We start from the raw sequence: 16,701 nt of genomic DNA, 5'->3' as shown, positions 1-16,701 counted from the left end.
ACCGAACTCTACCTGGCTACAAAGCGTCCTTTGTAGCCACCAGAGACCGGTGAGAGGCTCCTGGAGCCGGAATGGAGATTACCTCCAGGTGGACATCTCCGTCCTGGACGGGTCTCCCACCGAATGGAATGGAGTTCCTTTGGGCAGACGTCTCTGCCTTTGGGAACTTCCCTGGGTCACCTGGTGACCAGAAAAAAAAAGCCTTGGGCCTGCGCAGGACTTCTGGCCAAGGGATATGAGAGGGAGGCAGACGGTACTCACCCCTAGGAGACTTGGAGGTGGGGAAAGCGATGTCCAGGTCCTGGTCTGTCTGGGGTGTGGAAGGAGGAGGCTCCTCGGACCTTGGGGGCCCTGAGGAGGGGTCTCCTCCCGGGTTTCCGCACCAGCTGATTTGCTTTAATGCGACCCCCCAGAGCAAATGCCAGAGAAAAGGCAAGTAGGCAAGGCAAAAAAAACTTTATTTACAAACCAATGTGAGGGAGGGGCGAGGTTCACCGGCCTCCGGTGATGGAGGCCGACAAAGTCGCTCAGGCATTCTTGGGCGAGGTTCCTAGGTCCGCGCAGGAGCAGGGGCCAAGGAAGTCCGCTCTGGCATTCTCGGACGAGGTTCCCGGGTCCCGCGCAGGAGGAGGGGCCCAGGAAGTCCGCTCCGGCGCTCTCGGGGGAGGTGCCCGGGTCCCGCGCAGGAGGAGGGGCCGAGGAAGCTCGCTCTGCGCGCCCGCCGGGAGCGGCCTTTATGTCCTGGGCCCGGGAGTGGGAGGGCAGTGGGCGGGACATAGGCGGGTCGGGGCAGGTCGATAGGCGTGGCTAGGCGGTTCCGGTTTCTCTCCGTCCGAGGTCGGGTTGTGCCTGTGCAGTCAACCGGTGTCTTTCCTGGGCGTGGGAAAGTTGACAGTGAAGAACCGGGAACTGCGCCATTTTGCCTCCGTTTGTCCAAACACCGTTGAGATCATGCTTCTGGTTTCTGAGCAAGTGGCTCCATGGCCCATTTGCCTCTTGACCCCCTCCTGCTCACTCTTCCTGGTGACCTAACTCTGAGACTTTTCCATTCATTCACAGGCCCAGAGGCAGCTGTGGGGGAATTGCTGGGAGGAGGATCTCATGCCAATGAAATACTTTCCCTGGGTCCCTCATAGCTCACAGGTGATGTAAAACGTGTAAAAGCAGAGCTGCCCTGGTGACTGGAAGGTGGGAACCCAGGGCCCTCTCCTGGGTTGGGCCTTTGCCCTGTATCCCCAGTCCCTGACATAGCTCTAGAATTTCTAGACTGGTCCAGGGGATGGTTTGAAAGGTAGATGTGGGCCCGGCGTGGTGGCTTACACCTGTAATCCCAGTACTTTGGGAGGCTGAGATGGGCAGATCACGAGTTTGAGACCATCCTGGCCAACATGGTGAAACCCCATCTCTACTAAAAATACAAAAATTAGCTGGGCGTGGTGATGCATGCCTGTAGTCCCAGCTACTCCAGAGGCTAAGGCAGGAGAATCACTTAAACCTGGGAAATGGAGGTTGCAGTGAGCCGAGATCATGCCACTGCACTCCAGCCTGGTGACAGAGCGAGACTCTGTCTCAAAAAAACCAAACCAAACCAAAACAAAAAAACAGAAAGGTAGATGTGGCTGGGCATGGTGGCTCACGCCTGTAATCCTAGCACTTCGGGAGGCTGAGGTGGGTGGATCACCTGAGGTCAGGGGTTTTAGACCACCTTGGCCAACATGGTGAAACCTCATCTCTACTAAAAATACAAAAATTAGCCAGGTGTGGTGGTGCGTGCCTGTAATCCCAGCTACTCGGGAGGCTGAGGCAGGAGAATCACTTGAACCCAGGAGGCAAAGGTTGTGGTGAGCTGAGACTGCACCACTGCACTCCAGCCAAGGTGACAGAATGAGACTCCGTCTCAAAAAAAAAAAAAAAAGGCAGATGTATGTGCAGGCCAAGAGTGCTGACCTGAGTTTCCATGTTAGCCTTCTCAGAATTTCTGTTCCTAATCTAAACCAAAAATAAAATTTGAAGCCCCCCAACCTATTGATGGACCCCCTCTCATCAGCTAAGGGCATTCCAAAGTTAATCCGAAAAGCTAGTTCAGGCCATGATGGGAAGAGAGGTCGGACATGCCTCATTATACCCCCCTCCCTGCTGTAATTCAGGCACAGCTGACCAGCATTCACATTAAAACAGATCCTAAGACTGACAAGGTGGATTCTTTGTAGCAATAAGACACCAAATTCCAGGCTGACTCTAGTATAGCATCACATGACAGATAGCAGGCCCTGAAAGAAATTGAAGAATTTTACTCCAAATTAGATTTCCGTGACTGCCAGGCATGGTGGCTCACACCTGTAATCCCAGCACTTTGAGAGGTCAAAGTGGGCAGATCACCTGAGGTCAGGAGTTTGAGACCAGCCTGACCAACATGGGGAACCCTTGTTTCTACTAAAAATACAAAAAAAATAAAAATTAGCCCTCATGGTGGCATGCACCTGTAACCCCAGTTACTAGGGAGGCTGAGGCAGGAGAATTGCTTGAACCTGGGAGGCAGAGGTTACAGTAATCTGAGATTGCACCACTGCACTCCAGACTGGGCAACAGAGCAAGACTCTGTCTCAAAACAAAACAAAAAATTAGATTTCCTTGACATATTTTTAAATGCCTCTGCAAAGCTGTCCCTTGTGGGGAAAATCTACATTCTGTAGAGAATCCCCATTCCTTTCCAATTATCTTCCCTGATCCAGGAGAGAAATAACTTAAGAGTCTGGCACCTATTTTTGGTCTGATAAGACCTCTGAGGCCTGCTACTTGGTCTTCAAAACCCCTTATCTTAATCCAGACATTCCTTTTTAATGATTCCAGGTCCTTTTTTTTTTTTTTTTGAGATGGAGTCTCGCTTTGTCGCCCAGGCTGGAGTGCAGTGGTGCAATCTCGGCTTACTGCAACCTCTGCCTCTCAGGTTCAAATTATTTTCCTGCCTCAGCCTCCTAGATTTGCTGGAATTACAGGCATGCATCACCACGCCCAGCTATTTTTTTTTTTTTTTTATTTTAGTAGAGACAGGGTTGTACCATATTTGCCAGGCTGGTCTCAAACTCCTGACCTCAGGTGATCCACCTGCCTCGGCTTCCCAAAGTGCTGGGATTACAGGTGTGAGCCACCACGCCCGGCCTTTTTCTTCTTTTTAATGATTCCAGGTCTTTAAATAACTCAACCAATTGCTAATCAGAAAATCTTTGACTCTATGACCTGAAAGCCCTGGCATCCAGTTGTCCTGCCTTTCCAGACCGAACCAATGTACGTCTTACATGTATTGACTGATGTCTTTTTTTCCTTTTTTTTTCTTTTCTTAATAGAGATGGAGTTTCACCATGTTGGCCAGGCTGGTCTCAAATGCCTGAGCTCAAGCAATCCACTTGCCTTCGCCTCCCAAAGTGCTAGGATTACAGGCATGAGCCATCATGCCCAGCCACTGATTAATATCTTATTTTGTCTCCCTAAAATGTTTAAAACCAAGTTGGAGCCCTACCACCTCAGGCACATGCTCTCAACTGATGCTGTCTCGGGTCATCGGTCACTCATATTTGGCTCAGAATAAATCTCTTGAAGAGTTTGACTCTTCATTGACAATAATTTGACAACTGAACACATGGGGCCCCAGAGAGAACCCAGAACCCTGAAGGAGTCGCCTGAACTTGGAGCTAAGGTACCAACAGGGGTCCTTGAAAGCCCTCCCTGCAGATCACTTGAGCCCAGGAGTTCAAGACCAGCCTTGGCAACATGGGAAAACCTCATCTCTACAAAATACAAAATTAGCCTGGCATGGTGGTGGGGGCCTATAGTCCCAGCTCTTCGGAGGTTGGGGGAGGAAGATTGCCTGAGTCCAGGGAAGCCAGGGCTGCAGTGAGCGATGATCAGGCCACTGTCCTCCAGCCTGGGCAAGAGAGAGACCCTATCTCATAAACAAATAAATAAATAAATGCCTCACCGACTTTCAGCTTCTCCTCCTAGTAAGTCCTCCTGAGCCCTGGACCTCTTGTTTGGTTGATGGTCCTTGGTTTATTGTGAGCTGTTGCTTTTTTTTTCTCCTAGGAAGATGTTTAGGATCCTAATTGTAGTTCGGAGGTTCATTCTAAATGTTCTTCTCAATTCCCTTTTCTAAAGACAAGGAGAACGACCCCCTTGCAGGAACCCCATTTGGTATGTAGTTCGGAAGTGCATTCTAAAGGGTCTTCTCCATGGCTTTTTCTCCCAAATTAAGCTCAGTGGGTTTGTCTGCACTAAGACTTTTTGTTGACACTAACTTAAGAGAGATAGAAGGAATTTCCATGGCCCAGCTTTGCAACTGATTCTCTGGAAAGCCCTTCCTATCATCCTGTCCTTCCCTCACCTAACCACAGGCTGCTCCTACTGTGGGGACAAGCACCCACCTTCATTAAATTTGGACTTTTCATCTGTTAAACAGGAAGTGAAACCTACAATGCAGGGTTCCAGGATTCCTTCTCAGAACCAAACCCAATAAAATGTGTAAAGTAGGTCCTTTCCCTGAGGCTGCACCATTCTGGGCTCTCCCAGCCCTTCCTTGTTTTTTTTTTTTTGTTTTTTTTTTGAAAGTCTCCCTCCCTCACCCAGGCTGGAGTGCAGTGGCATGATTTCAGCTCACTGCAATCTCTGCCTCCCCGGTTCAAGCGATTCTCCTGCTTCAGCCTCCTGAGTAGCTGGGATTACAGGCGCCCACCACCACACCAGGCTAATTTTTTTGTATTTTTACTAGATTTGGGGTTTCACCATGTTGGCCAGGCTGGTCTTAAACTCCTGACCTCAAGTGACCCGCCCACCTTGGCCTCCCAAAGTGCCCAGATTACAGGCATGAGCCACTGCACCTGGTCCGTCCTTGGTATTTCTATCAAGTCATTTCCTTTGAACACACCTCCATTTAGCACGTAGCATTTAGCGAAGCATTTGTTAATAGCACTGCATTGGAGTTATTTGGATTGCACATAACTCGGTGGCGGCGTTTTAGAAAATGCACCCACCGCTGGATTGCATTCCTTAAGAGGAAGGAGTGTCTCCTTTTTTTTTCTCCCACCACAGCACACTCACGGCCTGGTGCTTTGCCCAAATTGCTCCCCACCTGTTGAATGAGTCAGTGGTATTAATCTTGAATGACCCAGGACCGTGCAAGCAGGAAATGAGGAATTGTGTGTGTGGTAGGTGATGGGGAGGAACAGAGTGGTAAAGCATTACCACAGCTACCAACCATGCCAGAGAAAAGCGCTTTAAGTGGCGGAAAACCTTAACTGGAGTCCCAGCTTCATAGGGGCATCCTCAGTCCCAAGCTGTCTCGATTTATTCATCTGTATAGCAGGGATAAATAGGGACTAACAGGGTTAAACAGCTGCCCTCGGCCCTAAGTGAAAATACTTTATAAACCGGCGTGGCAGCTTATGCCTATAATCCCAGCACTTTGGGAGACCCAGGAGTTCAAAACCAGCCTGGGCAACATAGACCTCGTCTCCATTAAAAACAAAAGAAATGCCGGGCGCGTGGTCTCACGCCTGTAATTCCAGCACTTTGGGAGGCCAAGGCGGGTGGGTCACGAGGTCAGGAGCTCAAGACCAGCCCGGCCCAAACGGTGCAACCCCGTCTCTACTAAAAACACAAAAGCCGGGAGTGGTGGCGGGCGCCTTATAATCCCAGCTACTCGAGAGGCTGAGGCAGAGAATTGCTTGAACCCGGGAGGGGAGGTTGCAGTGAGCCGAGATCGCGCCACTGCACTCTAGCCTGGGCGACAGAGCGAGACTCCGTCTCAAAAAATAAAAAAAAATAAAAAAACAAAAAAAACTTTGTAAAGAGCCCTCTCGCTCATTACCACCAGGGCCGGGCAGGGCGAGAGGTCTCCACTTCCCCTGGAAGTCAGGAACCACAGCCTCCCCAGGTGCTCGAGTTGTGGCTGCTGTTCGCGACTCCGCCCCACTTATCCGGCTTGTAGAAAAGTCCCACCTGTCATCAATGATTCGTCTGAAACGAATAGGCGCCTGAGATAGTCTCACATTTTATTGGTTAATGCTACTGTTTGTCTTCGGGCGGTGGCCTCTGAGAAATGTAGTTCCGGAGAACACGGAGTCTTTCCGCTTCCGGTGCTTAGTGGCTATCCGAATACCCGTGTTTAGGGCGTGGACTCGGGCTTCTAGTGTCCTGTGGGAACGTTGCGTCCCCGCGGAGAACATGTCACGGGGCCGAGTCGTCGTTATTCTCAGGGCCTCGGCGGGCGGGAGTAGCTCTCACCTCGGGCCTGGGCCTCGAGCCAGGGTCCGGCCGCCTCCAGCCCTGGCCCCGAGTCCCCGCGATCTGACCCGGAGGCAGGATACGCCCCTCGTGCTGGTGGCGCCCTATTCCCGCTGGCCGCTGAGCCTGGAGGGAGGACGCTGGCCCTGTAGCCGCCGAGGCGCCCCTGTCCGCGGGGCCCGCTTTTGCCCCATAAAGATTGCAGAGAAAGTCGCCCGCGGAGCGCAGTAACCTTCCAGTGTAAGTCGCCCAGTCTGCAGTCGAAGGACTGAGCCACTGTTCATTTTCCTGCCTTAAACAGCTACGTGACCTTGAACAAGTCCCTTGAGGTCTCTAAGCCATGATTGCCTCAGCTCTTAAGGGAGTTCAAGCCAGAGTATCTCTTAACTCTCCAACTCTACCATCCCGTGAGTCTATTTTTATTATCCTTTCTCTTAAAGCTTGCGACCTTAATCAGGGTAAATGCCCCTGTCTGGGCTAGAATTAAGATGCCAGCGCTGAGAAATCCTGAACGGTGCGCCCAAGGCTGAGGATCCAGTCAGAGGCGAGGGTAGTTGAGCAGTTGGAGTATTTGAATCTCTGACATTTAGAGACGACTCCACCCCGAAGCTCCTCTTCAAGGTGCGACTACCTGTGTGAGTCTGACTGGTACTAGACATTTACTATGCAACACCCTGTAGTTCTGAAGACCAGTGGCTTGGGAGGGTGGGCAGTTTATTGTCACATATATAATCGTCAGCCCACCCACATTCGTCAGTGGATAATTGGCGTTTTCTCAGCTTTAAATTAATTGCTATGCAAACACAGCTTCAAGCTCCTCTACTTTTCAACCAGATCACTAGCCCTTGACTCCTCTTATCAAACTTCGGGAACTGCCACCCCACCAGTGACTCCACAGGAACCAGGGCATGCAACAGGGCGGGGACAGGAAGGCTGTCTTCTTCACCTCAAGCCTGCTGGGCTAACACTTGAGATTTTTACTAGAGTTTACTTTGTAATATATGTCTCTGACTCTAGAATTTCAAGAGAAGTTCCATTTAGTGACTCCTAAGTGGAAGTTCTGAGGTGGCTTCCCAGTGAGGTGATAGAAGAGGTTTGAGCTTCAGAGTGCAGTTGCAAGGCTCTTCTCTGACCTGAACAATGGCTGTAGCTGTGGACCAACAAATCCAGACTCCTTCAGTACGAGATCTCCAAACAGTTAAACTGGAAGAAGATTCCCACTGAGAGCAGGAAATTTCCCTTCAAGGGAATTACTCTGGACCGGAGACATCCTGCCAGAGCTTTTGGCATTTCCATTACCAAGAAGCATCAGGACCCCAAGAGGCCCTCCTCCAGCTCCTGAAGCTCTGTTGTCAGTGGCTAACGCTAGAGAAGTGTACAAAAGAGCAGATCCTGGAGTTGCTGGTCCTAGAACAGTTCCTGACTGTCCTTCCCCAGGAGATCCAGATCTGGGTCCCACAGCAGCATCCAGAGAGTGGAGAGGAGGCAGTGGCCCTGGTGAAAGACTTGCAGAAAGAACCTGGAAGACAGAGGCTGGAGGTGAAATATAAAAACATAGTTCTGAGCAGTTAAAATAGAGGTATGTGAGAGACAGAGCTGCCTTGGGTTGCTAGCAGTGTGGGCGGTGTGTAGTACTTCCCTATTTGTGTTAAACTGGAATTTGCTTATTTCGTGGTCATGGTAGCTGCAACTTTCCTTCCAAGTTGAGGCTGACTCTTCAGAGAATGCACAACACTGGCTGCTCTGAGTGTCCGTCCCTGCCATTGAATAAGAAAATTGCTTAAAATGGCATGAGCCTCACTCTGATCAGGGAGGAGCACATATGACAGGGATCTCTTTTTGGAGAACAACTCTCATTCTGCAGCAGCCAGCTAGAGGCAAGCGGCTTCAGTGGCCTTTATCGACATTATTGAGCCTATTGCAAAACACCTGAATTATCCTATGTCTTTTTGCCTAGGGGTTGGCAAGGCAGGTAGGAGCAGTCCCCCAGAGAGCTGGGTGGCCAGGATGTGGTGGTCCATGGCTTTATCTCCATAAAGCCTTCCACATGTCCACCCTCTTTACTGCTGTTGCAGGCTTTTGCATAAGACTGGCTTTTTCCTCTGCTTTTTGTTTTTTTGGAGATGGAGTCTCGCTCTGTCACCCAGGCTGGAGTGCAGTGGTGTGATCTCGGGTCACTGCAACTTCCGCCTCCTGGGTTCACACCATTCTCCTGCCACAGCCTCCCGAGTAGCTGGGACTACAGGCGCCCACCACCACCCCCGGCTAATTTTTGTATTTTGTAGAGATGGGGTTTCACCATATTGGCCAGGCTGGCCTCAAACTCCTGACCTTGTGATCGGCCTCGGCCTCCCAAAGTGTTGGGATTACAGGCATGAGCCACTACGTCCAGCCTTTCCTCTGCTTTTTTATGTTTGGGATGTTTAAGTTTTAGTCCCTACAGAATTTTGACCACTTTCACCCCTTGAAGAGGGGCAGGATGTGCTCTCAAAGGAGAAGGAGCCCTCAGGATCACTACTGAGTTCTCTAAACATCCATCCGAAGCAAGCACAGACAGAACTGCCTGTTCCAGGCAATAGTGAAGAAGTTCACAGTCAGAACCAGAGGAACAGTTGAAGCACAGCCCCAAAGTAGAACTCCAGCCCGTCCACAAGGGTGGTAAGAAGTAGCAGTGTTGGCCCACGCGCGCCGCGCGCCTTGATCGCAGCCGGGCGGTGGTGTGTACGTGCAGAATGCGCAGAGCGAGCTGCATCCGCTTGCCCTGCGCTCCTCCACAGCCTGGGCCGGACCACCTGGGACGCTGAGGCGACGGAGGGGACCGGTCTTGCGCACCCCAGGCCCGCGCGCCTGAGCCCAGGTTGCCGTTCGCCGCACAGGCCACGTTCTCTCAACCCACGGCGGCGATGAGGCGCTGAGGCGGCCACCGGCGCTGCGCCGGAGCCTAGGACTCGGAAGCGGCTGGGCCTAGGGCGCTGGGTGCCGGCCTCCCTGAGCCAAGGGGAGCATAGCAGGTGCATGGCGCAGTAACGGCCTTTATGTCTCTCCCTGCTCCCCAGCCTCGGTTGAGCGTCCGGCCCCTCCTGCTCAGCTGCCTTCGCCATGGCCAATGACAGCTCCGGGCCCCGCGAGCCGAGCGAGCGAGACCAGCAGTACTGCGAGCTGTGGGGGAAGATGGAGAACCTGCTGCTCTGCAGCCGCCCCTCCTACTGCTGCAAGGAGCAGCAGCCTCAGGACTGGAAGAAGTACAAGTTCGTGTGCCAGGGCAGCGAGGGCGTCCTCGGTCACGGAGGCAAAGCCTAGTTTGCTGACATTGAACCCAACTTTGATAGACTGCTGTTTTTCTGGTCTGACCGTCGCAACCCTCATGAAGTACAACAAGGTACGCAGTAACTGGTATTTTGATGCACATGAGAAAGAACGAGCTAAAGTAAAATATCTAACAGATGAAAAAGGTGTGAGGGTTGAACTCAATAAACCTCCAGATTCAGTCAGTAAAGACGTCTTATAGAGCCTTTAATCCAGCAATACCCCACTTCACCTACAATAATTGTTGACGCTATTTGTTAATTTGTGAATACGAATAAATGGGATAAAGAAAAATAGACAACCAGTTCGCATTTTAATAAGGAAACAAACAACTTTGTGTGTTGCATCAAACAGAAGGTTTTGACTGCTGTGACTTTGTACTGCATGATCAACTTAGAATCTGTGATTGCTTACAGGAGGAAGATAGGCTACCTAATTGAAAATGTTTTTACCTCTGGATATGAAATAAGTGCCCTGTGTAGAATTTTTTTCATTCTTATATTTTGCCAGATCTGTTGCCTAGCTGAGTTAATTTCATCTCTCTTTTTTTTTTATATCAAGTTCGAATTGGGATCATTTTTCTATTAGGTATAATTTATCAAAACTGAATTGAGAAAAAAATTACAGTATTCCTCAAAATAACATCGATCTGTTTTTGTAAACCTCTTTGTACTATTAAATTTTGCCCTAAAAGACCTCTTAATAATGATTGTTGCCAGTGATTATTAATTTTATTTTACTTAAGAAAAGGAGCACTTTAATTACAACTCAAAAATCAGATTGTTTTGTAGTCCTTCCTATCTTACACTAATTTGAACTCTTAAAGATTACTGCTTGGTTTTTTTTTGAGACGGAGTCTTGCTCTGTCCCACAGGCTAGAGTGCAGTGGCCGGATCTCAGCTCAATGCAAGCTCCGCTTCCCGGGTTTACGCCATTCTCCTGCCTCAGCCTCCGGAGTAGCTGGGACTACAGGCGCCCACCACCTCGCCCGGCTACTTTTTTGTATTTTTTTTTTTAGTAGAGACGGGGTTTCACCGTGTTAGCCAGGATGGTCTCGATCTCCTGACCTCGTGATCCGCCCGTCTCGGCCTCTCAAAGTGCTGGGATTACAGGCTTGAGCGACCGCGCCCCGCCTACTGCTTGTTTTGACATTGTTAGTAATGAAACCCAATTGTAAAACAGTCACCATTTACTACTACTAACTTTTAGTTAATGTCTTACAAGAAAAAAGACACAATAAGAAGAGTTAATTTTTTTTTTTTTTTTTTTTCAGAGTTTTGCTCTGTTACCCAGGCTGGAGTGCAGTGGTGCAACTCCTGCCTCCCAGGTTCAAGCAATCCTCCCGCCTTAGCCTCACAACTAGCTGGGACTGTAGGCACACAACACCATGCCTGGCTAATTTTTGTATTTTTAGTAGAGATTGGGTTTCGCCATGTTGCCTAGGCTGGGGTTTAAGTTAAAGTTTTTTAAAAACTAAAGTGACTGGCACTAAGTGAACTTGAGATTATCCTCAGCTTCAGGTTCCTAAGATAAGGGCTTTCTTAAGCTTTCAGATAATGTATCTTCTAGATGTAGACAATAATGCCCCATTACTAAGTCTTTTCCTTTGCTTCTCCTTAAATTGATTATACTTCCAAATTTGCTGTTATGTTTTTTCCTAATACTGTGATTTATTTGATCTACAGACAAGAATCTTGTCTTTATTCAAGAGCATCAAGGGGAGATTATGTACGCATTGAAACCGAAGTGTGTTGTTACCAACTTAATGTGCAGTTAAGGCATTTCCCAGATGTGATGCCAGCCTTCTTACCTGTACTGAAAGATGTTTAGCTTAGAAGAAAAAAAAAGTCCAAAATCAGATTAAAAAAAAAAAAGAAGTAGCAGTGTGGGGAGGAAGGAAGTACCCTTCTGTGGGGAGGGCATAGAAGTACTCTCTGAGTGCAGAAAGTGGGGTAGAAGGGACAGCTCCCTTCTACTTGGAAGATTGGTGTGTGGAGCTCAGGCTGACCGCATGAATCTCTGAGATCCTAAATGGGCACCTCCAAAGTGAAGAAGGACCTCAGTTGGCATGTTTTGTAAAACAACATAGGGGAGCCTGTGGCACATTTCCTTATGTGAGTCAGAGATTACTGGTCCCAATAGGTTAGAGTTGGAGACAGATTTTAGGTCTGGTTGGTGGGAAGGGCAAAAGGGTAGGGTTAAATTAAGGTGCAGTAATACTTAAAACAGTTAAGTGACCCCCAAACCAATTTAGATGACTCAGGTGTTTATCAAAACTGAAAAACAAGGCCAGTTGTGGTGGCTCGTGCTTGTAATTCCAGTACTTTGGAAGCTGAGGTGGGTGGATTACTTGAGCCCAGGAGTTCGAGATGAACCCGGGCAATATGGTGAAACTCCGTCTGCTCTGAAAATACAAAAAAAAAAAAAAAAAAAAAAAAAAAAATTAGCTGGGACGGGGGGGAGGCACCTGTAGTCCCAGCTACTCAGGAAGGCTGAAGTGAGAGGATCACCTGAGCCTAGGAGGTTGAAGCCAAGATCGTGCCACTGCACTCCAGCCTGGGTGACAAAGGGAGGCCCTGTCTCAAAAAAAAACACAAAAAACCTGAAAAACAAAATCATAAAACCCTGACAGTCAGTACCTAGATGGATATGGAGAGGAAGACCTAAAACTTTCATCTTAGAAATGTTTCATTTTGGTTTTTCACCAACCTTCCTTTGATAGGACAAAGCAGATACTGAAGAGGAGGAAAGGCTGTGTCTGAACCCAGTTGGGCTAGTCCCCAAGAGGAGCTCAGAGCCATGTGCTCTAATGCCTCCTTTTTCTTCCCCCAGCCGAAGTGTGTTGTTACCACTGATCTTCTGGCTCTGAGAATTCCTGCAGAGAAGAGCAGGGTGGCAAGGAGATAGTGAGCAACTCCCAGGTGAGTCAGCCATTTCTCTTATACAGGTCACCTTTTCTCTCTCTTTTTTTTAAATAGAAATATAACTCTTGAGGCACAGCTCAGTTTTCTCCTTTTGGGAAAACTATTAAGTCATTTGTCTTTACAGATTATATATATTTTAATTTTCTCTATATTTTATTATACTTTTAAGTTCTGGGGTACATGTGCAGAATGTGCAGGTTTGTTACGTAGGTATATACGTGCCATAGTGGTTTGCTGCACCCATCAACCCATCGTCTACATTAGGTATTTCTTCTAATGCTCTCCCTCCCCTAGCCCCCAACCCCCTTCAGGTCACCTTTTACTACCAGAGTGGGGCTCCTGCAACCAACTTTCTTGCCGCTCAGAAATTCCGAAAGAATTTTACCCAGCAGGGAGGCCCAGTAACTTTAAAATTTAGGCTCCAAAATTTCATCAGCCTGCAAAAGTTTGCCCAAATCTCCTTACCCATATGAGGCCAGTGCCACGGCTGTGGTAATGAGGGATTACATTAAAATTATTCTTTTCTTTGACCCTGAAATCATCAGATTCTACTGATGTGCTTGTTTGCCTTAAAGATACTCGTTACTTCATTCTGTGTCGGGATATTGCTCACATGGCATGCAGTATTGTGTAGTGGAGGAAAAAAACGAAAACCAAAAGCTTCAGAGTCCAACAGCCTTGAGTTCAATTCCCAGCCACACCCTGGACTCGCTGTGTAACTCTGGGCAAGTCTGAGACGCTTCTGGCTCAGTGTATAGGTGTTCAATAAATGTCAGCTTGTTTCTTTTCTCTCTCTCCTCCTGCCCCCTTTATTGCATTTAAGAGCTAAAATAATCACTGTTTCGTTTCTTCTGTTTTGTCACTTGCCCTGACTCAGGCATTAGAGAGGCATTTTGTTCCGAGGCCATGTGTTTGAGAGGGGGTGTTATGTTTCCTCAGGAGTTAGCCACACCTGGTGATTCAGCTATATATATCTCCTAGGAGCATGGAGGGATCCAGAATCTGGACAGAAGAACCACCTAGAAATAACTCGGCAGAATTCTGAAAATGAGGTCACGCTGGGTAAGAATGCCCTTTTTTTTTTTATAGTCAAAGTTAGCTATGGAGTTTCTGTAGTATTCACTACTCCAGACCTTTTTCAGGTTGAATTTTTTTTTCTTTTCCCCTATGTCTGTTCTTACTTTTTTTTTTTAAACTTTTATTTCAGTAGTTTTTGGGGAACAAGTGATGTTTGGGTGCGTGGAAAAGTTCAGTGGGGATTTCTGAGATTTTGGTGCACCCATCACCCAAGGGTAGTCTTTTTTATCCATCAAGTCTGTACCCAATGTGTAGTCTTTTTCTTTTTTTTTTTTGAGACTGAGTCTCACTCCATCACGAGGCTGGAGTGCAGTGGTACAATCTTGGCTCACTGCAATGTCTGCCTCCCAGGTTCAAGTGATTCTCCTGCTTCAGCCTCCTGAGTAGCTAGGATTACAGAGATGTGCCACCACGCCCAGCTAATTTTTGTATTTTTTTTTTTTTAGTAGAGATGAGGTTTCACCATGTTGGCCAGGCTGGTCTTGAACTCCTGATCTTAAGTGATCTGCCTGCCTCAGCCTCCCAGAGTGCTGGGATTACAGGCCTGAGCCACTGCGGGGCCCCAGTGTGCAGTCTTTTATCCCTCAGTCTCTACCCAGTGTGTAGTCTTTTATCCCTAACCCCCTTGCTCCCACCCTTTCCCCCTGGGTTGAATGTTTCAAATCTATTTCTTCCTTAAATCTTACTCAGAAGAAAGCCAATACCACAGTCAGTTTCACCAAGGATGAGTTTCTTGACCCAGAAAGGAAAGCTCATTTTAGGAAGATGGTCAGTTTAGGTATGTGTCTGAATTTTATTTAAGATAGGTGAACACGGATATATAGTTGTGCATTTGGGCCTGAATTTTTTTTCTAATTCTTTTCACTGAGCTTTCCCAAGAATCCCCTCAGACTTAAAAAAAAAAAAAAATTACTAAAAAAATTACTATCAGCCGGGCCGGTGGCTCATGCCTGTAATCCCAGCACTTTGGGAGGCTGAGGCAAGCGCATCACCTAAGATCAGGAGTTCAAGACCAGCCTGGCCAACATGGTGAAACCCTGTTTCTACTAAAAATACAAAAATTAGCCAGGCATGACGTTGCGTGCCTGTAATCCCAGCCACTCGGGAGGCTAAGGCTGGAGAATCGCTTGAACCCAGGAGACAGAGGTTGCAGTGAGCCGAGATTGTGCATTGCACCGCAGCCTGGGTGTCACAGCGAGACTCTGTGTCAAAAAAAAAAAAAAATTACTATCTCCTTTCCCTGGCACATAAAATGGTTGGAATTAGATTTACCAAACCATTACATCTCCCTTTTGTGTGCCTGCAAACAGATTTTCCAATCCATAGGCCCAAAGTGAACTCCCACATGGAGTAGGAGGAAAACCCGCAGAGTCTAGATCTTCACATTCTGGAGAAAAGGAGAATGTGAAAGACTGCTCAGTGGCTGGGGTGAGAGTCAAGTCTGGCCAGGTGCTAATCTGGAGAAAGCTAAGACCTGGAGCTAGCTGGAGTGGCAGACCCTGGAGGATGAAAAGGTGCCAAGAGTGTACTGGGGATACAAGGAAACCAAGATTTTTCTGGGAATTCTCAGAGCCCTAGATCCATGAAAAACTCTGCATCGGCCATCGAAACCACCAGGTGTACCAGATTATGGCTGAGCAGCTACAAGAGCATGGCTTCGTGTGGACCCTGGAACAATGTTGCTATCGGTTCAAAAACCTCCTGACCAACTACTGCAAAGCCAGGAGCACCTACACACCAGGCACCAGTGCCTTCTATGATGAGATGGATGCCCTGATGAGTCCTTGGGCACTTGCTAACACCTTTGATGCCTTAGAGGTGGCAGGAGGCCGCGTTCGGGATTGAGAGGATTCCAAAGGGAACCAGGGCATAGCACTAGAAGATGTGGTGGGATGGTAATGAAGTAGTGGAGTCATAAGAAGAATCCTGGAGCCTTGGTCCCCAGGCCTTGAGGTAGAATCCCAGTGGCAACTCTCCCCCACAGTGGACCTCAGAGCAGTGGGAGCAATGCAGTCCTGTGGGAAGCATTCAGGTGCAGAATCAGGAGATGTGATTATTGTCCTGGCTCTGCTATGACTAATTTGGGTCTGGAATGGCCTCATCGGGGGAAAAATTGGTGGCAACTTTAAGGGAATACTGTTTATATCCTGTCCTCAAATATTGCTTGACTCAACCCTCTACTGAACCAGTAGTCCAGGGTGGCTCACAAAGACCACTTTGAGGCTCTTGCTCTGCCTATAGCCAAAGAGTCTCCCTTCCTGCCTTTAGTAACAACATTACAGGAACAGAGGAGAGAAAGGTAGGAGTTAAAAGTTCCAGTCATTTGCTTCCATCTAAAGTGCCCTATAAGCCAGGCATGGTGGCGCATGCCTGTAGTCCCAGCTGCTTGGGAGGCTGGGGCAGGAGAATCACTTGAGCCCGGGAGTTGGAGCCTGCAGTGAGCTGTGATCATGCCACTGCATTCCAGCCTGGGCAACAGAGTGAGACCCAGACTCAGTTGAAAAATAATAATGCTATTATTAAAATAACTTAAAATAAAGTGTTCCATAGATATGAACACTGCATAGATTATGTACAACAGTCTGCCATTTAAAAGACTTGTTGTTCTTGGGCAACCTCATTAAACACCCTTAGCCTCCATTTTCTCATCTGGACAGTGGACATATGATGGTTTCTACCTCCTTGGGCTATTATGAGGATCCTGACACAGTATTAGCACTCGGCAAATGTTAGTTTTCATTATCTTCATTATAATTATGATGAAAATAGGTAAGTACATTGACCTGTACCCTCAAAGGAGTAAAAGGGGGAAAATGTCTGAGTCATTAAACTTTCTCTTCTGAGAACTAGACTTTCCTGAGAGGTGCCATCATTCTTATTTCACCCGTCACTTCCAGACATGGGAACAGAAAGTCAATTTCAGAACTCCATGTCCCCTCCTGCTTTTCCTTGAGCAGGACTTCCAGTTCCCCAGCCAGATGGGGTCACAAGGCTGCAGAAAAGTGAAGAGCTTTGGAATGAAGTTCTCCGGGACTTCAAGGAGATTCAGAAAACGTCCAGCGCAGGTGGGAAATGAGTGGGAGCTAGCACTCCACCAACAAAGTGAGCCCTGGGATTC

General features: G+C 48.2%; 1 protein-coding gene across 1 annotated transcript; it reads left to right on the top strand.

Annotated features, from left to right (window-relative positions):
- Positions 1–5,839: 5,839 nt before the first annotated feature.
- LOC108537117 (zinc finger protein with KRAB and SCAN domains 2-like) lies at positions 5,840–15,428 on the top strand. The gene is made up of 5 exons (XM_017884263.1): positions 5,840–6,683; positions 9,333–9,655; positions 12,305–12,419; positions 12,801–12,907; positions 15,201–15,428. Exons 1-5 carry the CDS (start codon positions 6,617–6,619, stop codon positions 15,426–15,428), a joined length of 840 nt encoding a protein of 279 aa, XP_017739752.1. The 5' UTR covers positions 5,840–6,616.
- Positions 15,429–16,701: the final 1,273 nt, after the last annotated feature.

This window comes from Rhinopithecus bieti, unplaced genomic scaffold (genome assembly GCF_001698545.2).
Source record: "Rhinopithecus bieti isolate Rb0 unplaced genomic scaffold, ASM169854v2 scaffold_14885, whole genome shotgun sequence".
Taxonomy (NCBI): Eukaryota; Metazoa; Chordata; class Mammalia; order Primates; family Cercopithecidae; genus Rhinopithecus; species Rhinopithecus bieti.
Note: the sequence above shows the minus strand (reverse complement) of the source record. Positions and strands in the feature narration are given on the sequence as shown.

Excerpts from the sequence above, each read along its gene's own strand:
- LOC108537117 (XM_017884263.1), top strand. The coding sequence starts at position 6,617 with ATGATTGCCTCAGCTCTTAAGGGAGTTCAAGCCAGAGTATCTCTTAAC. Across the intron at positions 9,656-12,304 it reads CCCTCATGAAGTACAACAAG|GACAAAGCAGATACTGAAGA; the intron begins GTACGCAGTAAC and ends TTCCTTTGATAG. Across the intron at positions 12,908-15,200 it reads TTACCCAGCAGGGAGGCCCA|GTGTACCAGATTATGGCTGA; the intron begins GTAACTTTAAAA and ends CGAAACCACCAG.